This window comes from Ammospiza caudacuta, chromosome 22, assembly GCF_027887145.1.
Source record: "Ammospiza caudacuta isolate bAmmCau1 chromosome 22, bAmmCau1.pri, whole genome shotgun sequence".
Taxonomy (NCBI): Eukaryota; Metazoa; Chordata; class Aves; order Passeriformes; family Passerellidae; genus Ammospiza; species Ammospiza caudacuta.
The window spans coordinates 5,683,562-5,701,273 of NC_080614.1; the positions used below are offsets into that span (position 1 = coordinate 5,683,562).

At 44.7% G+C, this 17,712-nt stretch overlaps 2 protein-coding genes across 2 annotated transcripts; both read right to left on the reverse strand.

Annotated features, from left to right (window-relative positions):
- Window positions 1-203: 203 nt before the first annotated feature.
- Window positions 204-6,695, reverse strand: LOC131567052 (chymotrypsin-like elastase family member 2A). The gene is made up of 8 exons (XM_058818522.1): window positions 6,653-6,695; window positions 6,316-6,404; window positions 5,280-5,377; window positions 4,251-4,379; window positions 2,843-2,979; window positions 2,014-2,159; window positions 951-1,103; window positions 204-255 (listed from the first exon to the last, which is right to left on the reverse strand). The coding sequence occupies exons 1-8, from the start codon at window positions 6,693-6,695 to the stop codon at window positions 238-240; spliced, it is 813 nt and encodes a 270-aa protein (XP_058674505.1). The 3' UTR covers window positions 204-237.
- A 2,765-nt stretch (window positions 6,696-9,460) lies between these two features.
- Window positions 9,461-14,715, reverse strand: KIAA2013 (KIAA2013 ortholog). Its single transcript, XM_058818521.1, has 2 exons — window positions 13,749-14,715; window positions 9,461-12,769 (listed from the first exon to the last, which is right to left on the reverse strand). Exons 1-2 carry the CDS (start codon window positions 14,713-14,715, stop codon window positions 11,910-11,912), a joined length of 1,827 nt encoding a protein of 608 aa, XP_058674504.1. The 3' UTR covers window positions 9,461-11,909.
- Between the last annotated feature and the right edge of the window lie 2,997 nt (window positions 14,716-17,712).

Sequence of the window (17,712 nt, forward strand, 5' to 3'; positions counted from 1 at the left end):
CAACGTGCCAGACAGATCTCAGCAGGACAAGGAAAATACCCAGTGTTATCCCCAGATATGGGCTCTGGGCTTGCCAACAGTCAGGAAAAAATGACAGAGACACATTTGTTTTTGTCATGCAAAAAATGCAGTTTATTTAACTAGCATTTGGTTTAATAACTGTATTGGTAAAAGTGCAATTTCACAGGATTTTTTGATCAAAGGTCATTTGGTATCTCTCATCCAGGTCTCAGTGGATTAGTTGGTTGCCATAACCTATAAAAATGTAAAACAATTGAAAAATCAGATCATGAGCTGCAGGAATTCGTGAACAGTATGTGCTGTGTCCAAGTCACAGGATTTAAATAAGTGAAATAAGATTTTTGCTCCTTAAAATTCATATTAAATTAAAAGATGTTTGACATTCCAGACTTGAGCTGCATGTTCTACCCTTTAGGATGCAATTGCAACAATCAGTGCATTGATGAATGCAAATTTGAGCAATCACTTCTGAAATATATGGTCAATCTTTATGACTGCAACAAAGCTCTAGGATAAAGGGAGAATCCATTCCTACTATCAAAACTTATAATTTGATATCTGTTTCAGAGGAGGATACTTTGAATTGGTAATTATTGAATCAGGAGTGACACAGCTCCCTTAGCAGGGGGCAGAAATCTCAGTGAGAGAGCCCCAGCACAGCCAGCTGTCTGAACTATATGGTAAATTTTTATGACTACAATATAGCTCTAGGAAAAAGGGAGAATGCATTCCTACTACTAAAACTTATTTGAATAAACAAAAAAAAAATTTATATCTGTTTCAGAGGAAGATACTTTGAATTGGTAATGGTTGAATCAGGAGAGACACAGCTCCCTTAGCTAGGGGCAGAAGTCCCAGTGAGGATTTCTGCCCAGCCAGGTGTGTGGATGTCACCCTGTTTTTTAACTTTTTGTGCAGCAGCTGCTCACCTGCTGGATCCAGCTGTTGTAGGCAGAGACCCTGGTGAACACAGAGGGTTTGTGGTAGTAGTTGCAGCTGATGGAGGAGCCGAAGCTGACGATGCCGTGCACTTCCCAGGTGCCATCAGCCCTCTGGCAGTTCAGCGGGCCACCAGAGTCACCCTGGCAGGAGGGGGAACAGAGTCAGAGTGTCAGCAGCTCCTCTGTGGGGTTTTTAACCTTTCCTTCCCATCAGGACTGTTTGCTCAGTGTCAGCGCATTTCTCCTCGCAGAGGAAAGCAAGGCGCGATTCTTCCCAAGGACCTTTCTGGGTTTCACATTCTCTGAACCTCAGAGAGTGGAAAAGCAATTCTTATCGTTTGCTGTGCCTGTGTTTGTGCAAAAGTAGGATGCAATATGGAGATTGTTTACCCAAAGTGATGGTGCTTTGTTTCCTTGGCCTATCAGGGCCAGGTGTGTGTGTGTGTCAGGACTGTCGCTGACGAGATTCTGTGCAGTGTGTGCAGGGTTAAGTGCTTAGCAAATTCAGTTTAGATTTAATGTAATATAATATAGAATAATATAGTGTAATAAAGTAATTAATTAGCCTTCTGATAAGATGGAGTCAGATGCATCATTCTCTCCCCTCATCAGGGATCCCTGTGACGGTGGTCACAGGGGTTTTCAGGGTGAGAGAAGAGACAAGAATGTTGACTTCATGTTCAGAAGGCTTGGTCTATTATTTTATGATATATATACTACATTATAACTATATTAAAAAGAATAGAAAGAAAAGTTCTTAGAAGGCTAGCTAAGTTAAGAATAGAAAAGAATGAATAACAAAGATCTGTGTCCCGGCAGAAAGCGAGAGCAGCTCTGCCATGAGTGATCAGTAAATCCAAACATCTACAAGAGATTAATCGTGGATCTACCTGTTGCATTCCACAGCAGCAGATAACCATTGTTTACACTTTGTTGCTGAAACCTCTCAGCTTCAGCAGGAAAAATCCTAGCGAAAGGATTTTAATGAAAAGATGTCTGTGACAGATCCCAAACTCAATAATCTAAACCCAAGCCCTGAGAGTGGACTCACGCTGCAGCTGGAGATGACTCCATCCCCACCAGCACAAACCATGGTGGATTTCACAGTGGTTCCCCACCAGGAAGCGCTGGAGCAGGTGGCATAATTCACCACCAGCAGACGGCCTTGCTGCAGCTTGTCAGGAAGGGGTCCATTAGCTGAGAGAGAGCAGAAACACAGAGTCATGGTGGCAGCTGGCACTGAAGGGAGAATAAAACTGCTCTGCTAAATGGTGTCTGGGTACCATCACTCCAGGTGAGGCACTCCACAGGGGCTATATCAAAGGAGAAGCTGTTATAGGTATGAGTGTCCCTTAGTTCCATTCTTTCATATACACCTTCACTCACTAAAAATTTGCATTCCATTAAAAAACATCTCACTGTTAGAGAAACAAAGAGCTGCTCTATTTTCAGGAGTTTGCAATTTACTTATCCCTCAAGGAATTGCTCCTGAGCCAAGATGACAACTCTGCTCAACTCTGGGATTTCCTTCACTTCACATCTATCCCCTTGTGTGCCTTCAGGCATTCATCAGGTGTGTTGGGATTAGCAAATGCACCTGTCTGCACACTACTAACATTTGCATTACAATAGATCCTAAAAGCTCAATAAAGGCCCCTCAGGTGCGTTACCAGCTCTGTTACAAGGAAAATAAATTTCAAAAAGAAAAATCATAATGTGTGAGTGAAGTGGGGCCTAATATAATAAACTACCTCACTACAGTGAGTTTCGAGGGGACGTTGAGCGCCATTAACAATCTTTGCCATCAACCTCAGATGAGAAGGAGCTTCTGAAAGGTGTTTTTTGATATTTCATGGTTTTGCAAATGGCCAAATACTCACTCTGCAGTCTTCCCCAGCCAGTGACATAGCAGGGAGTGTTGGAGGACAGGATGGTCTGGGCAGCGGGCAGGCAGGCCAGCTGGATCTTGTCACTCAGGGTGACGTGCTGAGAGAGCTTGATCAGAGCAATGTCGTACCTGTGGTCACATGCACACGGTGGGGGAGAGAAAGGGAAGGTGAAAAGGTTTCAAAAATGGATTAAAACACAGCAGCCTGAGTACTCAGCAGTTACACAGCACCTGGCCTACGTCACCGTGGTATTTTCTGAAAAATCCCTTTGCCGGGATTGCTTCTCCTGGGAAGCTGAGAAGCCTCAGAGAAAAATGTAAATAATGATTGTCTGATTGCTGCTGCTGTGTTTGGCTGCTTTGGAATGTGGCTGGGGGTTCTTTACCAACAGGTGAATATTTGATTGGTTCCATGTAAATTGTTTTTAATTAATGACCAATCACAGTCCAGCTGTGTCAGACCCTGAGGAGTCAGTCACGAGCTTTCATTATCATTCTTGTTAATAATGGGAATGACTATTAACAGTGATGATAATTCTGATGTATCCTTCCCTTTCTTTAGTATAATTTTAGTATTAATATAATATAATATAATATAATATAATATTATATTATATTATATTATATTATATTATATTATATTAGTATAATATATTATATTAATATATTATATATTAATAATATATAATATTAATATATATTATATTAATATGATATAATATAATATCTGCCTTCTGAGAACATAGAGTCAGATTCTCATCTCTCACCTCATCCTGGGGACCTCACAAACACCACAGGCCTATTCCAAAGAGAAACAAGGGAGCAAAGGGAGCAGCACACGAACAGCAAATATTCCTGCACCCCAAAGCAATTCATGGGAAATCCATGGACTGGAAGGCTGCTCCCTGAAGAACTGCCTGTACTACTGATGGAAGAGAGCTGTCTTTTATAAGTTTTTCCCACCAAAACCAAGCATATGTTAGGACTCAGTCCAAGGAGGATTTCTTTGTTACTGCCCTTAGCCTGCAGCAGGACACAGGGGTCCTTCAGCCACATGGATATTAATTTTCATAATTCTGTGTATCTGCTGCTGGTAGGAGGGCTTCAAAGAGTGCTGTATAAACTCCTTCATTCCCTTTCATTGTACAAGAGATATCACTGCATGTAACAGCTTCTGACCCAAGCATGAACATGAAAATGGCTTCTGGAAACATTATTAATTAGTAAAAAATCAATATTGTTAATTGCTTTGTATTCTCTGAGGGGAAAGGTAGAAACTGGACATAAACAGGAGGCTCTAAACATTAATTTAATTACCATAACTCCAGATGGTTGGGATTCAGGCAGTTTGATTTTTACCCTCCACCTAAAAACTGAAAAAATACCTTCCACCAGCTTACCCATTGGCAACATTATTTGAATTCCAGTTCCTATGGACAATGATCCTTGATGGAGAAACTGCAACTGATCCTGCTTCCGTAGCTGCCAGGTTGTATTTTCCAATAAGCACTTTGTAGGTCATTGTAGAGCTGGGCAAGAAAAGGATGAACACTCAGTTATGTTATGCAGCTGCACGTTTGGCTCCTGGGAGATTCAATAAGAACACCCCTGACTGCAATCTCTCATCACAGGCAGGTTTGTCTGGATCGAGCCAGTGATTTGCTAAGGGCAAAGATTTTGTTCTGGACTTGATAATTATTTAATCTCTGAGCTGTCCTCTCAACTCCTGCTCAAGGCTTCTTTAATAAACTCAAAGTGCCTCTAATCTTTGCAATATTCAGCTCACATTCTTCAAAACAGTAACAATTTGGACTTTTTAAAAATAGTTTCAATAATAAATAACTGTGTGACAGATAGAATACGCAGGATTTATAATAATAACATGCAGCCAATCCTTCATATTTCATATTATATATTTATAATATTTGCTACGAATTAATGTTACAATAACCCCAGAGCAAAATGGGGTTGTGTTTGTGGAAGCAGCTTTGATGATGCAATGACATTGCTGTACCTGATCATTTGTTTTCCACACAATATGAAGAGTTTACTGAAAATTATTGGTATATATTCAACATATTTGTGATTATTTCTTCAGGGAGTGGATTGATTAGTTAACTTGTGGATCTCACTGGCATATATTACAGAAAGACAACACAGCTGAATTTTAATAGCAGCTTGAAAACAGAAAGATGTTTGTGGTTTGTTTATGGAAATTAAGAATATATAATTCAGGTAACTGGGGGTTTTTCCCTTTTTACATTAAGAAAATAAAGAGATGTCATTCTCCTGACTTTTAATCAAAAGATATGATGCAAAACTCAGAGCTTTCAACTGGGAAAGGGAGAACTGGCATTGATATGGTTTTCACTCATCTCTTCCTGCTCAAGTGCTGCTTCCTGGGTCAGATTTACCTTCATTTTACTCACCTGATGCAGTGGGCAGCTGTCATCACCCAGTTGGTGGCAATCAGGGTTCCCCCACAGGTGTGACTCCACTTGCCATTGGCATAGTATTGAAGGGAGACCTGGGATCAAGGAGACAAGTAAGGTTCAGGCTTTTACTTACTCATTTTTCATCACTGTGCTTTGTTCCTGCACCCAGAACACAACTTGATGATGGTGGAAAGCTTTGGAGTTCCCACCTCCTGGCCACAGAAAGGTTTTCCCTCCTTCCCTATCATCCAAAGCTTGATTTTTAAAATACATCTTGCTTAAATAGCCCGAGTCTACTTGACTTAAAATGAGAGCCTGCAGGAGTGTCACAGCACATGCTGCAGTCAGTAGGGCCAAAATACAGAATTTCAGAAGATTTAAGCATTCTCCCATGTCAGTAGGGCCACAACACAGAATTTCAGAAGATTTAAGCTTTCCCCCATGTCAGTAGGGCCACAACACAGAATTTCAGGAGATTTAAGCATTCTCCCATGTCAGTAGGGCCACAACACAGAATTTCAGAAGATTTAAGCATTCTCCCACACAGAGTAACATCATTCCACATCATTCCACTTCAAGCATCTGCCCATACAGAGTAACATCATACCACATCAGAGAGCTTCAAGCTTCTTGCTCTTTAGCCCAACATTTTACCCCCCTCATGTCCTGTCCATGCATTGCACCCCTCTGTTCCCTTTGGTGGTTTGTCAGTCCCTGGGCACTCCATGGCTCACTGCCTTCACTGCTGCTCACCTGTTTTCAGAGCTGTGCCCATGGGGGATGAGGCTCTGCAGCAGCCCCACTCCCAGTGACCACAAACTGAGCACCTGCACATAACCAGCAAAACGCAGCACACTCAGAGCTTTTTAAAGAAGATTGGAAAGTTTAGGGTTGATCAGAACAGAAGGGACAAAAGGTGTCAGGCAAGATGCATCAAATGGAATTTAAGAGGTGGTTTTGCTCAGTTCAGTTGTGCTGTGCAGAGGCAGCACAGCCCCAGCAGTTGCAGAGAAAGCACAGAATCACCAACCTGCCAGGGCCAGCTGTATGGCCTTGCATTTTCCCCTCCAACAACTCTGGTCACAAGAGGTGGGTAGGAAGGAACCCCGCAGCCAAAGGCTAGAAGACACACAAATAGGATGAAAGAAGGTTTCGAAAAATATCTGTAACATATCCAATAGCACAGCACCCAGTTATTCTTTCAAGAAGAAATGTAATGTAGATTTCAAGAAGAAATGTAATTCTTGTAATGAACATCCTCTGCTGTATTTTTTCCTTTGAAGCAGAATTTGTCTAGAAAAGGAAAGCTGGTTTTAGATTTTAATTAACTTGATCATTTAAAATTAAAGCAGAAGCTGGGCACGTACCTGCAGAGGCCAGAGCTAACACAGCAAAGAGGATTCCAAGCATGGTGCCAGTTGCTGGTGATGTAGGCTGCAGGCTCAGCTCCATGCCATTTTATATGGTGTCCTTTATCTCTGGAACACATGACTTCAAATGCAGAGCTATTCCAATATCAATAGAAAACTTGTATCAGTGTGGAATAATTATCTATGTACATAAAATCCTCATTTAGGTGGACCTTGGAGACAGGCTATACAAACAACTTGGTTAAATATAATTCCAAATTTGATGCTTATTATCTGTAGCAGCTGTGTGCATTTCCATTGCCTTGAAATTTCATCACAAGGTGTCCACAGAAGGATAATGTTAAATTAATTATTCTAACACTTGGTGATATGTCAGCAGTAAGTGACTGATCTGTTGGGACAGTGATAGATTTGGATGTGTTGGGGTTGCATTCGTTGATATCTAGAGGCTCCCCTCCTACCTTAGTTTTTGTACAATTATACAACTCCTTGGGATTTGATTTTGGTTTGGGGTCTTGGTTTGCTTTTGTTTTGTTTTGTGTGCAACTGAATGGTATCTACCACATTGTACTGACTGAAAACCTGTATTTTCTTTCCAGATCAAGTTGCAACGTGCTTCAGCACACCAGACTTCTTCAGCAAACCAGACTCCAACCACTTTGAAGTGGAACTTCAAGCTTTGAAGCAATACTTCAAGCCATACAAAGAAACAGCTGTCCATGAAGCTGAAATCCTGGTATGCTGTGGTGAGTCAGACTCCATTCCTTTCCTATTTCCCTTTGTTCCCTGAAGAGAACAGGGTTCCCTGCAGCACTGCAAGTGAGCCTGTGCACCCCCAAAGCAGAACTATAAAACACTGTGAGCTTGTTAATGAGAAGAGCAAAACACTTCTACCCACAAATGACAAAACAGGCAAGAGCAGCATTTACACCACTCCAGAGATGCTGCCACAAAAAGAAGTGTCTTAATTCATTACTGACATTTGAGATCAGTGACTAGATATCAATGCTTTCACTTGCCCCTTTTTATCTTTTTTCTATTTCTTTTTACTTCTACTACAGGAATTTTCCATCCTCTCTCACCTTTCCATCCACCAACCATTCTCTGGTTATTTGAAAAAAAAAAATTCCATCCCATAAACCAGGACACTCATAGAAAACCAACTTACTAGAATGGAAACAAATATCATAATGCCAGTTTTACAACCAGAGTTGTGTTGCACACAGACACCAAACAAGGGGTTCAAAAATGCTGAAATAAATCTAATGTTTAATGTCAAGATTAATAAGCAGCATAAAACCTGATTTCCAGAGCTCCCATTCAGCAGTAGATACTGTGCTGGATGAAAGATACTGTGCCTGGAGCACACATGTGGAAGGCAGGAACACAGAATGCTTTGCTGTTTTATCTGCTTCTCAAGAATGTATTTTCCTACCCAGACAATAGCTCTTGAGGAAGCTGCATTTTGAATTGCAAATTGCATCAACCAAACCCTGTTCTGGCATCTTGTATTTATTATCTGTCAAAAGCAGAAACCAGGATTAACAGTGCAGAATTGAGATTCGAAATTTTTTTCCATTGATTTGTTGGCTCTTTTCTTAGTGTCTGCATTTACAAGCTAAACAATGTTATGCTGCTCAGTTTAACTTCCATGTCACTGTCATTTTCATGAATTCCAACTAAAAGTATAAATTTCAGATGGTCAGTTACTATTTTAACTTGCTTTGTTTGTTGTGTGCTTGTAAACGTGGAATTTTGTTTAGTTCTTTCAGCATTTCTGCATTTCACAAATATAATCTGCTCTCTTGCATAGTGTAAATAGAGAAATGCTGTTTCTTTTCCCCTTTTTTCATGGAGGAATTCTGAAACACTTCTTTTGTTATGGAGGAAATTCTCAAGGAATCCTAATATATTTAATATTAGACACTCTCAAAGCTGTTTTGTGTTTTGTTTTTTGTTCTGTTCATGCTTTATCCATCTTTTCCAGGCCTGAACAGTTTTCCTTGGGCTCCATGGGTGTCAGGCTGCTGGCAATTCTGCCAGGAAATATCAAAATGGCTCAGCCTCCAAATGATACCATGTTGGCTTGGAAAGAACCCCCTGGAAGCTCTTATCATCTTCATGCCAGATATCTCACAGAAACGAAGCAGCTCATGGAACTTTGGTGAGAAAGAGAAGGAGATTCTGGTATGTTCTGTTAAAGCAAATAGAAAATATCTCCTTTAATAAACAATGTACCTGTGTACAACTTAAATGAACTCTGTTGCTTCCTTATCTTTATTCCCTTGAAGGGCAGTAACTCTGCTGTACTAATTTGTAAACTGAATTTTCTGCAGAAAACTTAGACATTGAAATCTGCTTTCCAGAGGGATGTTTTTCATCTGCAACCAGAGAGTAACCCCTCTGAAAATCTGAAGTTAAATCCTGACCTAGTTTTATCTTGGGACCACCAACTGTGCCAAATTTATTACTTGCTGGGTGGCTGTTAAAACTGCTGCTTGATGATTCCCTGGGATTGTTTCTGTGTTCTTCAAAGTAAAGCTTGGCCTTCATTCCTCAGGACAGAACAAGGTTATAATGAGCAAGAAAATGGAGATGAGCTTTACCCTGCGTGTTTTTGTCACTTGTTGTGCCTTCCAAATTGTCTTATATCCATTTATATATTATTTTCCACACTGTATTTGAAGTCAATACTGGCCACAGATGTAACATAAGGCCCTGCTTATCTCAGCTGGGTGGGGAGCAACAGCAAGAGAGAACAGACACAAACCCAACAAAAACCCCAACCACACTTGAGCAGTCAGATTAGACTGAAAGGTATTTATTTAGAAACAACAGCTTTGGTATTTTAAAACCAAACAACCTGTAAGTCACTAGAAAGTGGGGTGTCTTCCCCCATAGCCAAAACAAATCAATGCACAAAGTCTCAATAGGCTTAGAATAGGAAAACTGTAGGTCAGCATTTCCAAGTGCATATCCAGAAAACAATTTCATTAAATTGATTTTGCACTCTACAGTCATAAAGGCTGAAAAACCTGTTACCAGAACTTATTGACAGTTAAGACTGTTAGATAGTGACAGTTAAATTGACTGTTATTGAAGTGGAGGAAAAATTAACATACTCCCCCTCCCCCCAAGCAATAAATTACAAACTGTATACCAGAAAGGAAGTTACACTAAAGTTTTCTAGTTAACTCTCAGAAGGGAATCATTATCCTTTATTTTTCTGTAGAAATAAAAAAAAAAAAAACAAAACCAAACAGATCAAAATATCCAAGGTCTTAGTATATCTTCAAGTATTTTCACCAAATAGATTACTCCTAGGGAACTGAACAGCTTACAGGGAAAGGACACATCTGTTACACAAGCTTCTGGGATAAACAGTTGAATCACCACACCTTCCAAGTCTCAGATTCCTGTAATAGCAAGGCACAGAAGGATTGTTGCTTTCAAATGCTCCTTGTTCTCAGCTGCAATATTGCCAGGTGTGTTGTGCAAATGGAGGCTGAAAGCAGGACTAAGTTCACTCGGACAAGGAATGGAACAGGGTGTTATTTCAAGACCATCTATCTTGCTTACTGCTACAGATTCTGAGCTCCAGCTGCTTTCCACCTCTTCCCTGTTTCTGGAATGAAGTTCTGCATCACCTTCATTTGAAGTAGGTCCAGCTGAGAGGAGGCAGCAGAGCTGTGTGCTCTGCAGTGCCCAGGAGGATGAGGAGCCAGGTCAGCCCTGCTGTGGCTGTGCAGCCTCTGGGCACTTCAGCGGGCAGAGTCGGGGACAGCCACCTGCAGCAAGGGTTAACAGGTCACTGGTAAAGGCAGAAGGCAAATCTTGGAGATGACAAAGGCAACTGGATAGACAACAGTGAGAGGACACAATTACATAATTCCAAGGACACATTTCAGGGGTGTTACACAATAACTGACACCACCTCCTAACCCTTTCCTCCCTTTGCACTGAGGTGCTGATCATGATCAGAGGCTTCTAACTGCACTTGTCTGATTCACATTTCTATCCTACCTTTTCCTAGTTTGTCTGGCTACAAGCACCTCCCACTCAATCTTTTATTGGATCAAAAGTATTCAGACCTGCTTGGGATCAGGCTTGAACTCCAGTGCTCAAAATGACAAAACCAGTGAGCTGACAGGAAAACTTCCAGCTCACTTTCAAGACCCCTTACAGTTGTCAAGATTAGTTCAATACCTTCTGTTCAGCCTTAGCTATCCAAAATCAAATTTGATTTTATAATTTGGAATAACAGTACAATCTATAGCTAGAACTTTTCCTCTGACAGCTGTTTAACTATCAGCTCCTTTTTTTTCTAAATGAAAGCTACATTTAACTCAGTTCAGCCCTCAGGAGGGAAGCCTCTGAACAGCACAACTAGCTCACACAGCAAACCAGTCTGGTCTTGCATTTCCACTTCATATCAACACACAATCAAAAATTCCCAGTACTAAGAACAGAACTCACCATCTACTGTCTATTCTGTGCTATGTTTTTACAGCAAATAAGTTTTCCAAGGCAACTCAGAACAACTTGAAATTCTTTACACCCAGGTAAGATGAGCTTGGAGCTCTGGCTCCAGAGCTTGGAGCCTAAACCTTCAACTCACAGTAAAAAGCACTCAGGACTTTCCTTAACACAGCTTTGCATTTTGTCTGACTGGGACAAACACCAATTCAGCTTCCTCCCAAAACGTTGGTGGTAAGTGTGGTGTGATGGAGGGCTGCACAGTGTTTATAATATGAACACCTACCACAAGTCCCAGCAAGTCAGCACCTTCACCTCCAACACCAGCCTGCCTTTGGGTGCTGCTGTGGACACCTCACACATTCAGAGCAGGCAGGCAGGTGTGCAGGTCTCCACACAGCAGTACAGACAAGAACAGCAGCTCTCTCACATGCCTTCTGGACAACAAGAATCATCATCTCGTGACAACTGCAACTGCTGGCACAGAAACAAGCCATGTCCTACACTGATGTGGGAAAAGGACAGAAAGCTGTGTCTGCCTCCACCTGCAGCCTCACAAATGTCTAAGGACAGACGATGAGTTTATCTTTTATCTTTTCTAACGATTCTGAGCCCTACTGCTCCAATCCCTGCCCTAATCCTCCTTGCAAGAGGTCACAGATTGCTTGTTTCAAGAGAGACTGAAAATCCTCACAGTCCAAGAGAGAGCCTGCCCAGGCACAGCTGACACAACATCAGGCTGACAACACCCAGTGGACAGCAGCCAAAAGCAGCAGTTTTATACCTTACTCCTGAAGAGGGGCTTGGCTCCTGGCCCACAATACTCGTTGTAGATGAGTTTGAACAGAAACAAATGAAACAAAGTAATTAAGGAGGCCACACTGAACCAGAACAGGAAGGGTAAGCCTGGGTATTGCTTGGCCATGTGTTCCTCATGAGCTAGAATAGCTTTTAGGTGGAGTGTGTGTCTCAGGTCCTGCAAGTGGACCAGATCTGTTGAGATATAAAGCAGTGGTGTGATGGGTTGGGTCACCATGACAGGGAAGGTGTGGCCTCGTGCCTCTGAGGTGAGCTCCACGGGCTCGTTCATACAGCCTGCCTCACAGGCATACAGTCTGACAGGCTTCTCCTGGAACTTCACAGACACATGCAAGAAGGGCTTTCCTTCAGCATCCAGGAGAACAGCTAAACTGATCAAGTCCTTGTTGTAATGGATGCCACGTAAGGAGTAGCTGTTATGGAGCACGTCAGGGTCAGCCTGAAACTGAAGGTGGTTTTCTGTGAACTGCAAACCCCCAAAGCTGAGCACCATTCCCTGCATCAGCCCGTGCACTCCAGCTGCCACAAGGCCCTTGCAGCCCCGTTTTTGGAGAGTCAGCTTCCACAGGTCTGAGAGCTGCAGGATCTGGGTGACACTGGTCAGCCTGGGTGGCCACAGGTTCTGGGCGTGCATGGTGGCGTGGCCACTGAAGCAGTGGTCAGCATAGTTCAGGCTGGCCTCGATCCTCTCCCTGTCCTCACCAGCAAGGAGAGGGTCCAGCAGGGGGGCTGGCACAGTTGACAGCACATAGTAGAGGGTCATGTTGACAGTCTCACTGGATGGGGTGTGTGCATCTGTGATCTTCCTCATTTCAATCCCTGCAGCAAAAGAAAGCAACCAATAATCAGGAATTGACTAGAAGGAAAAGAAGATCAAACACGCACACTGATGTTCAACATGGTGTTCTTTATCCATAAAACACCAAAGTGTGTCACACTGATTTTTCAAGATTTTCTAAGCCTTCTGATGTTTACATTCTTGTAACGAACTTTCTCACACACTTTCTGTAAATAACTCATTGTTTTGCATTCTTTTATAGAGGAAGAGAAATTTGATGGACTGTTGGTTCGTCCAGTGTCATTGGAGAGGCGGCGCTGTCATCCTCCAATCCACTGTCACTCTTAGAAAACTATAAATGTTGGAATCAGAAAATAAACTTCCCTTCACCTTGAGAGCAGCAGTGTGTGCACTCATGTTGTTTCGTGTCCTATAGTACCAAAAGTGAAATGTTTCCTTGTGTTTGTCTAAGATACTCTCTCTGCTACTTGGCAGTTTGAGAGCCAAGCTCCCACTAAAGACAAAGCGAATTTAATATACAGATGCCTTACAGGCCTGTCATCATGACTCTGCAAGAATGATCTGTCAAAAGAACATAATCTTTTTATAAAATAACAAGTTCTACGTTATTTGGTCAGCTACTCTTTTATGTAAGACATTAAAAGCTTAAGAAAAAGCATCTTTGTAGAATGGCTCTTGACATCCATGCAGAATTTAAATTTTATGCTATCACTAAAGGTCAGTTCATTTCCAACTGACATGCAGGGCAAATCAGTGAAGTTCCTGAAGCCACAAAAAGCAGCACACACAGAATAATGATTATAAATGCTCTTTTATCACTTTCTATACATGGTCAGGTGTACTCCAGTTTAAGATAAGCTGGGTTCCAAACCAGAAATGTTGTTTCACTAACCCACAACTCATCAGGAAGACCAGAGCCTCTGGAGACCTTACAGCAACCAGGAGCTTTCAGACACTCTCTAAAGCAACCCCATGGAAGCTAAGCATCACTTTCCTTACCTGAAATGAACAAGTCAGACCAGGTCTGCTGGTGCTCCTGGAAAAGATCCTCCACCCCCATCTGCATCACCTCCAGCATCTCTTTCTTGGCCGCCTCCCTCAGCTTGCTGAAGGTCTCCTCCAGCCTGGACACCTCGATGGGCTCCGACGTGTACACCACGGACAGCAGGGTCTCGTCAAAGTGCGACTCGGGCGCGACCTGCACCCGGCTCACGAGTTTCTTGGCAGCCACCACCACCAGCACCACCTTGGGGCTGCCGGCCAGCAGCAGGCGGCCGGAGGAGAGCAGGAACTGCCGCTCCTCCACTTTCTCCAGGCTGGTGGTGAAGCGCCCGCCCGGCACGGAGGCGGCGGCGGGAGCCGAGGCCTCGAAGGCGGCCACCCGCGCGGTGGGGTTGGCGATGCGGATGCGCTGCAGGTAGAGGTGCGGCCGGCTCCGGTGTGCCACCACCTCCTCCCGCACCGTCACGCAGTCCCCGGAGCCGGGCCCGGTCTGCACGCAGCGCAACCTCCGCACGGCCCCGTCCCGCAGCGCCGCCAGCGCCGCCCGCGCCTCGCCGCGCCCGCCCAGCGCCCTCAGCCGCACCAGCGCCGGGTACTCGGTGGCGAGCGGCGCGCCCGCAGCGGGCCCCGCGGGCCGCACCCAGAGCCGCCCCGCCGACACGTCCAGCAGCAGGAACCCGTTCCCGGCCACCGCCAGCCCCGGGGGCTCGCCGGCGCCGGCCGCCTCCTCAGGCAGCGGCAGCGCATCGCCGCGCTGGGTCTGCTCCCGCCAGGCGCCCGAGGCCGTCTGCAGGCAGAGCGCGGCGGGGCCCCAGGGCTCGGCCCCGCGCCCCGCGCCCCGCGCCCGCGCCGCGCCCAGGTACCAGTAGGCGACGAGCAGCAGCACCAGCAGCAGCAGCAGGCGCCGCGCCCAGCTGCTGGACAGCAGCCCCGGCAGCCCCTTCAGCCGCTGCTGCAGCCACATGGGCGGCGGCGGCGGGGGAGCCCCGGCCCAGCCCGTCCCGGCCCCGGCCCCGCCGCACCGGCCCTAGGCCGCCATGGCCGCCGCGCCACAGGCAGCGATTGGCGGCGCTTGGCGGCGCTTTGCGACAGCCGCGCCCTCCGGCCCTCAGGGGGCGCCTGGCCGGGAGACGCGGCCCGGCCCCGGAACCGCAGGGAAACGCCGGGAACTGCCGGGAACCTGGCTGGGAACTGCCCCGGAACCGCCGGGAACCCCGGAACTGCCGGGATCGCGGCTGAGAACGGCCCCGGAACCGCGGGGAACCCGGCTGAGAACGGCCCCGGAACCGCCGGGATCCCTGGCTGGCAACAGCCCCAGAACGGCCGGGATCCCGGCTGAGAAGGGCCCCGGAACCGCCGGGAACCCTGGCTGGCAAACCCTGGAACCGCCGCGAACCCCGGCTGGCAACAAGCCCGGAACCGCCGGGATCCCGGCTGCAAAACCCCGGAACCGCAGCAATCCCGGCTGCCAAAGCCCCGGCTTCCAAGCTCCCGGTTTCCAACCCCCCCGCTCCAGGTCCCCCTTTGCTCGGGGTTCCCGGCCCCTCCCGTTACCGGGACCCCTCTCGGCTCCGAGCCCCCTCAGCTCCGGATCCCCGGCACCAGGATCCCCCCGGCACCCCTGTCGAGCTCCCTCTGCGGTGTCCGTGGGTGTCCTCGGGCAGCTGCAGCCCAGGGCTGAGGTTCTCTGTCTCCTCCCCGGGTCACTGCACCGATCGAAAAGGCCTGGAGGGGTTTTCCGTAATTCCCGTGGCAGTTTAGTGGCTTGCCACCACAGACTATGCAGGAAAGGAAGTTTTTTCTATCAAACTCTGTCCCACTGTGTCGTAAATAGAGGAACAAACTTCCTCAGGTGTCCTAGATGTGCACAGGAAAGCTTTGTATCCAGAGCAGTGCTCGAAAGACAAAACCAGTTTCAAGAAAGTCAGGCAGAAACACTGTGAGTTAAAGTCAAATGGGAAAATCTCAACCAGGTTGAGGCACTGAACTGGATCAAAAAAAAAGGGAAACAGAGGAGACACATTCTTAATTTCTTCCCTGCGAATGAGCTGTTTGACTGGGGAGTGGGTGGGGAGAGCACTGGAATCCCAAACAGTGGATGAGACCCCATTCACTGCAGCTTTCAATGGGCTGGTGTCACTTTAGGACACAAAATAAAATGACACAGACACTGGAATCTCCAAGGTAAAAAGAAGGGTGTTTAATATCTGACTAACATTTACAGATTTTGAAAAGTGGCAGTGGATTGGAGGGTGACAGTGCCACCTCTCCAATGACACTGGACAAACCAACAGTCCATCAAATTCCTCTTCCTCCAGAAAAGAATGCAAAACAATAAGTATTTACGGAAATATATAAATATAAAAATATATAATTATAAATAAAATATAACACATAACATATAAATATATAATATATAAAATATAAACATCAGAAGACTTAGAAGAACTTAAAAAAACCAAAACAGGCTGGTGGTGTCAGCTTTGAGGCTGCTGTGAGAGCAGAGCTCTGGCCCTTCCAGCTTTCAGGAAGCTGCTGCTCCCCCTGAAGCACGTGTTGCACGTACTCACTGGAACATCTGCATTGGCAGCTGCCTCTGCTTAAAAGGACAGGCAGCAGGCTGCAGCCAGCACACAGATGTGAAAAATGCAGATTTTATGATTGGCTTTTTGCAAATATTAAAATGAATGTTGTATGTGTTGTGTTAGAAAGTTATGCTGTGTTAATTCTCTTAAGTCGTGTGTTAGATACAGTTTTGGGTTATAACATAATGTTAAAATAGAAACTATGCTATGTAGGATACTTTTTTTTCTAAAGAAAGGATTTGAACAGAGATAGCAGCCATAGGACACCTGAATCTCTCAGAGAAAGAGAATTTATTGCTCCATTATCAGAAGAAATGAACTTCTTCCTGCCTCGCTTAGCTCTGAAGATGCTGTCAGGATTCAGAGGAAGAAGCTGACACTGCCCAGACAGAATCCTGTGTTTGAATGGAATTTATGCATCATGGATGAGCTGTATGAATATGCAACAGGCTGTTGCTTTTAAGGGTTAATCCTCTGTTAACGTGGGTCCTTTTTCGGGCTTATTTTGCCCAGAAAGAGGTACCCAGACTGTCCCTAACTCTTTGTTTTTTTTTTTTTGTCTCATATTATCCTAATCCAAATTGCTCAAATTATTATTACTCTAATTATATTGCTATTTTTATAACCATTTCATTAAACTTTTAAAATTTTAAAAACAAGTGATTGGCGTTTTTCACACAGTGCACAGAAAGAGGGGTAAATGTGCTTGCTGGGCTGGCATAGCTGCAGAATACAAAGCTGTCAAACAGAGACAGCCAGGGTATACAGCAGCATAAACAATGAGGCATTCATGGTTTGGAGTGTGCAAAACCACTTTCGTTTTAGACTGGAGAGATTTAACTTCATTAAAATGAGAAACTTGCAATTTTCAAAATCCACATTGAGCTGCAGATCTCAGTCTGAGGTCTGAAGGTGGAGGAGGGAACATCTATGCTGTGGCTCCTGCCTTAAACTGTTGAAGCTGCTTCAGATTTATCACAAGATTTGTCTGAGCCTGGAAAGTTCTGAAGAAATCTAAAATGAAAGCATGTTCTTTTACTTGTTTGATTTAGGGAAACTGGCAGCTTTGCAAAGGAAGTTTTCTGAAATCATCATCTTGGCGAGAACTAGGGCTGTTGCCTGGAATGCTCATGGCTTCAGCATGACAACTGTTCTCTTTGCCTGGTAATTATGAGGGAATTCCTGCACTGGGGAGAAGGAATGGAAGGAAAAGTGCTTTGAACACACTGAAGAATATTCTCAGTGAACAAATAAACAGTAATGGGAATTCTTTGGGATGATGCTGTTATGGATCATGGAGAATATCTGTTAGATACAGTGTAACCCTTCCAATGTGCTTGATTTTTTTTTTCCTCCTCATACCTTCTTGTTTTGTG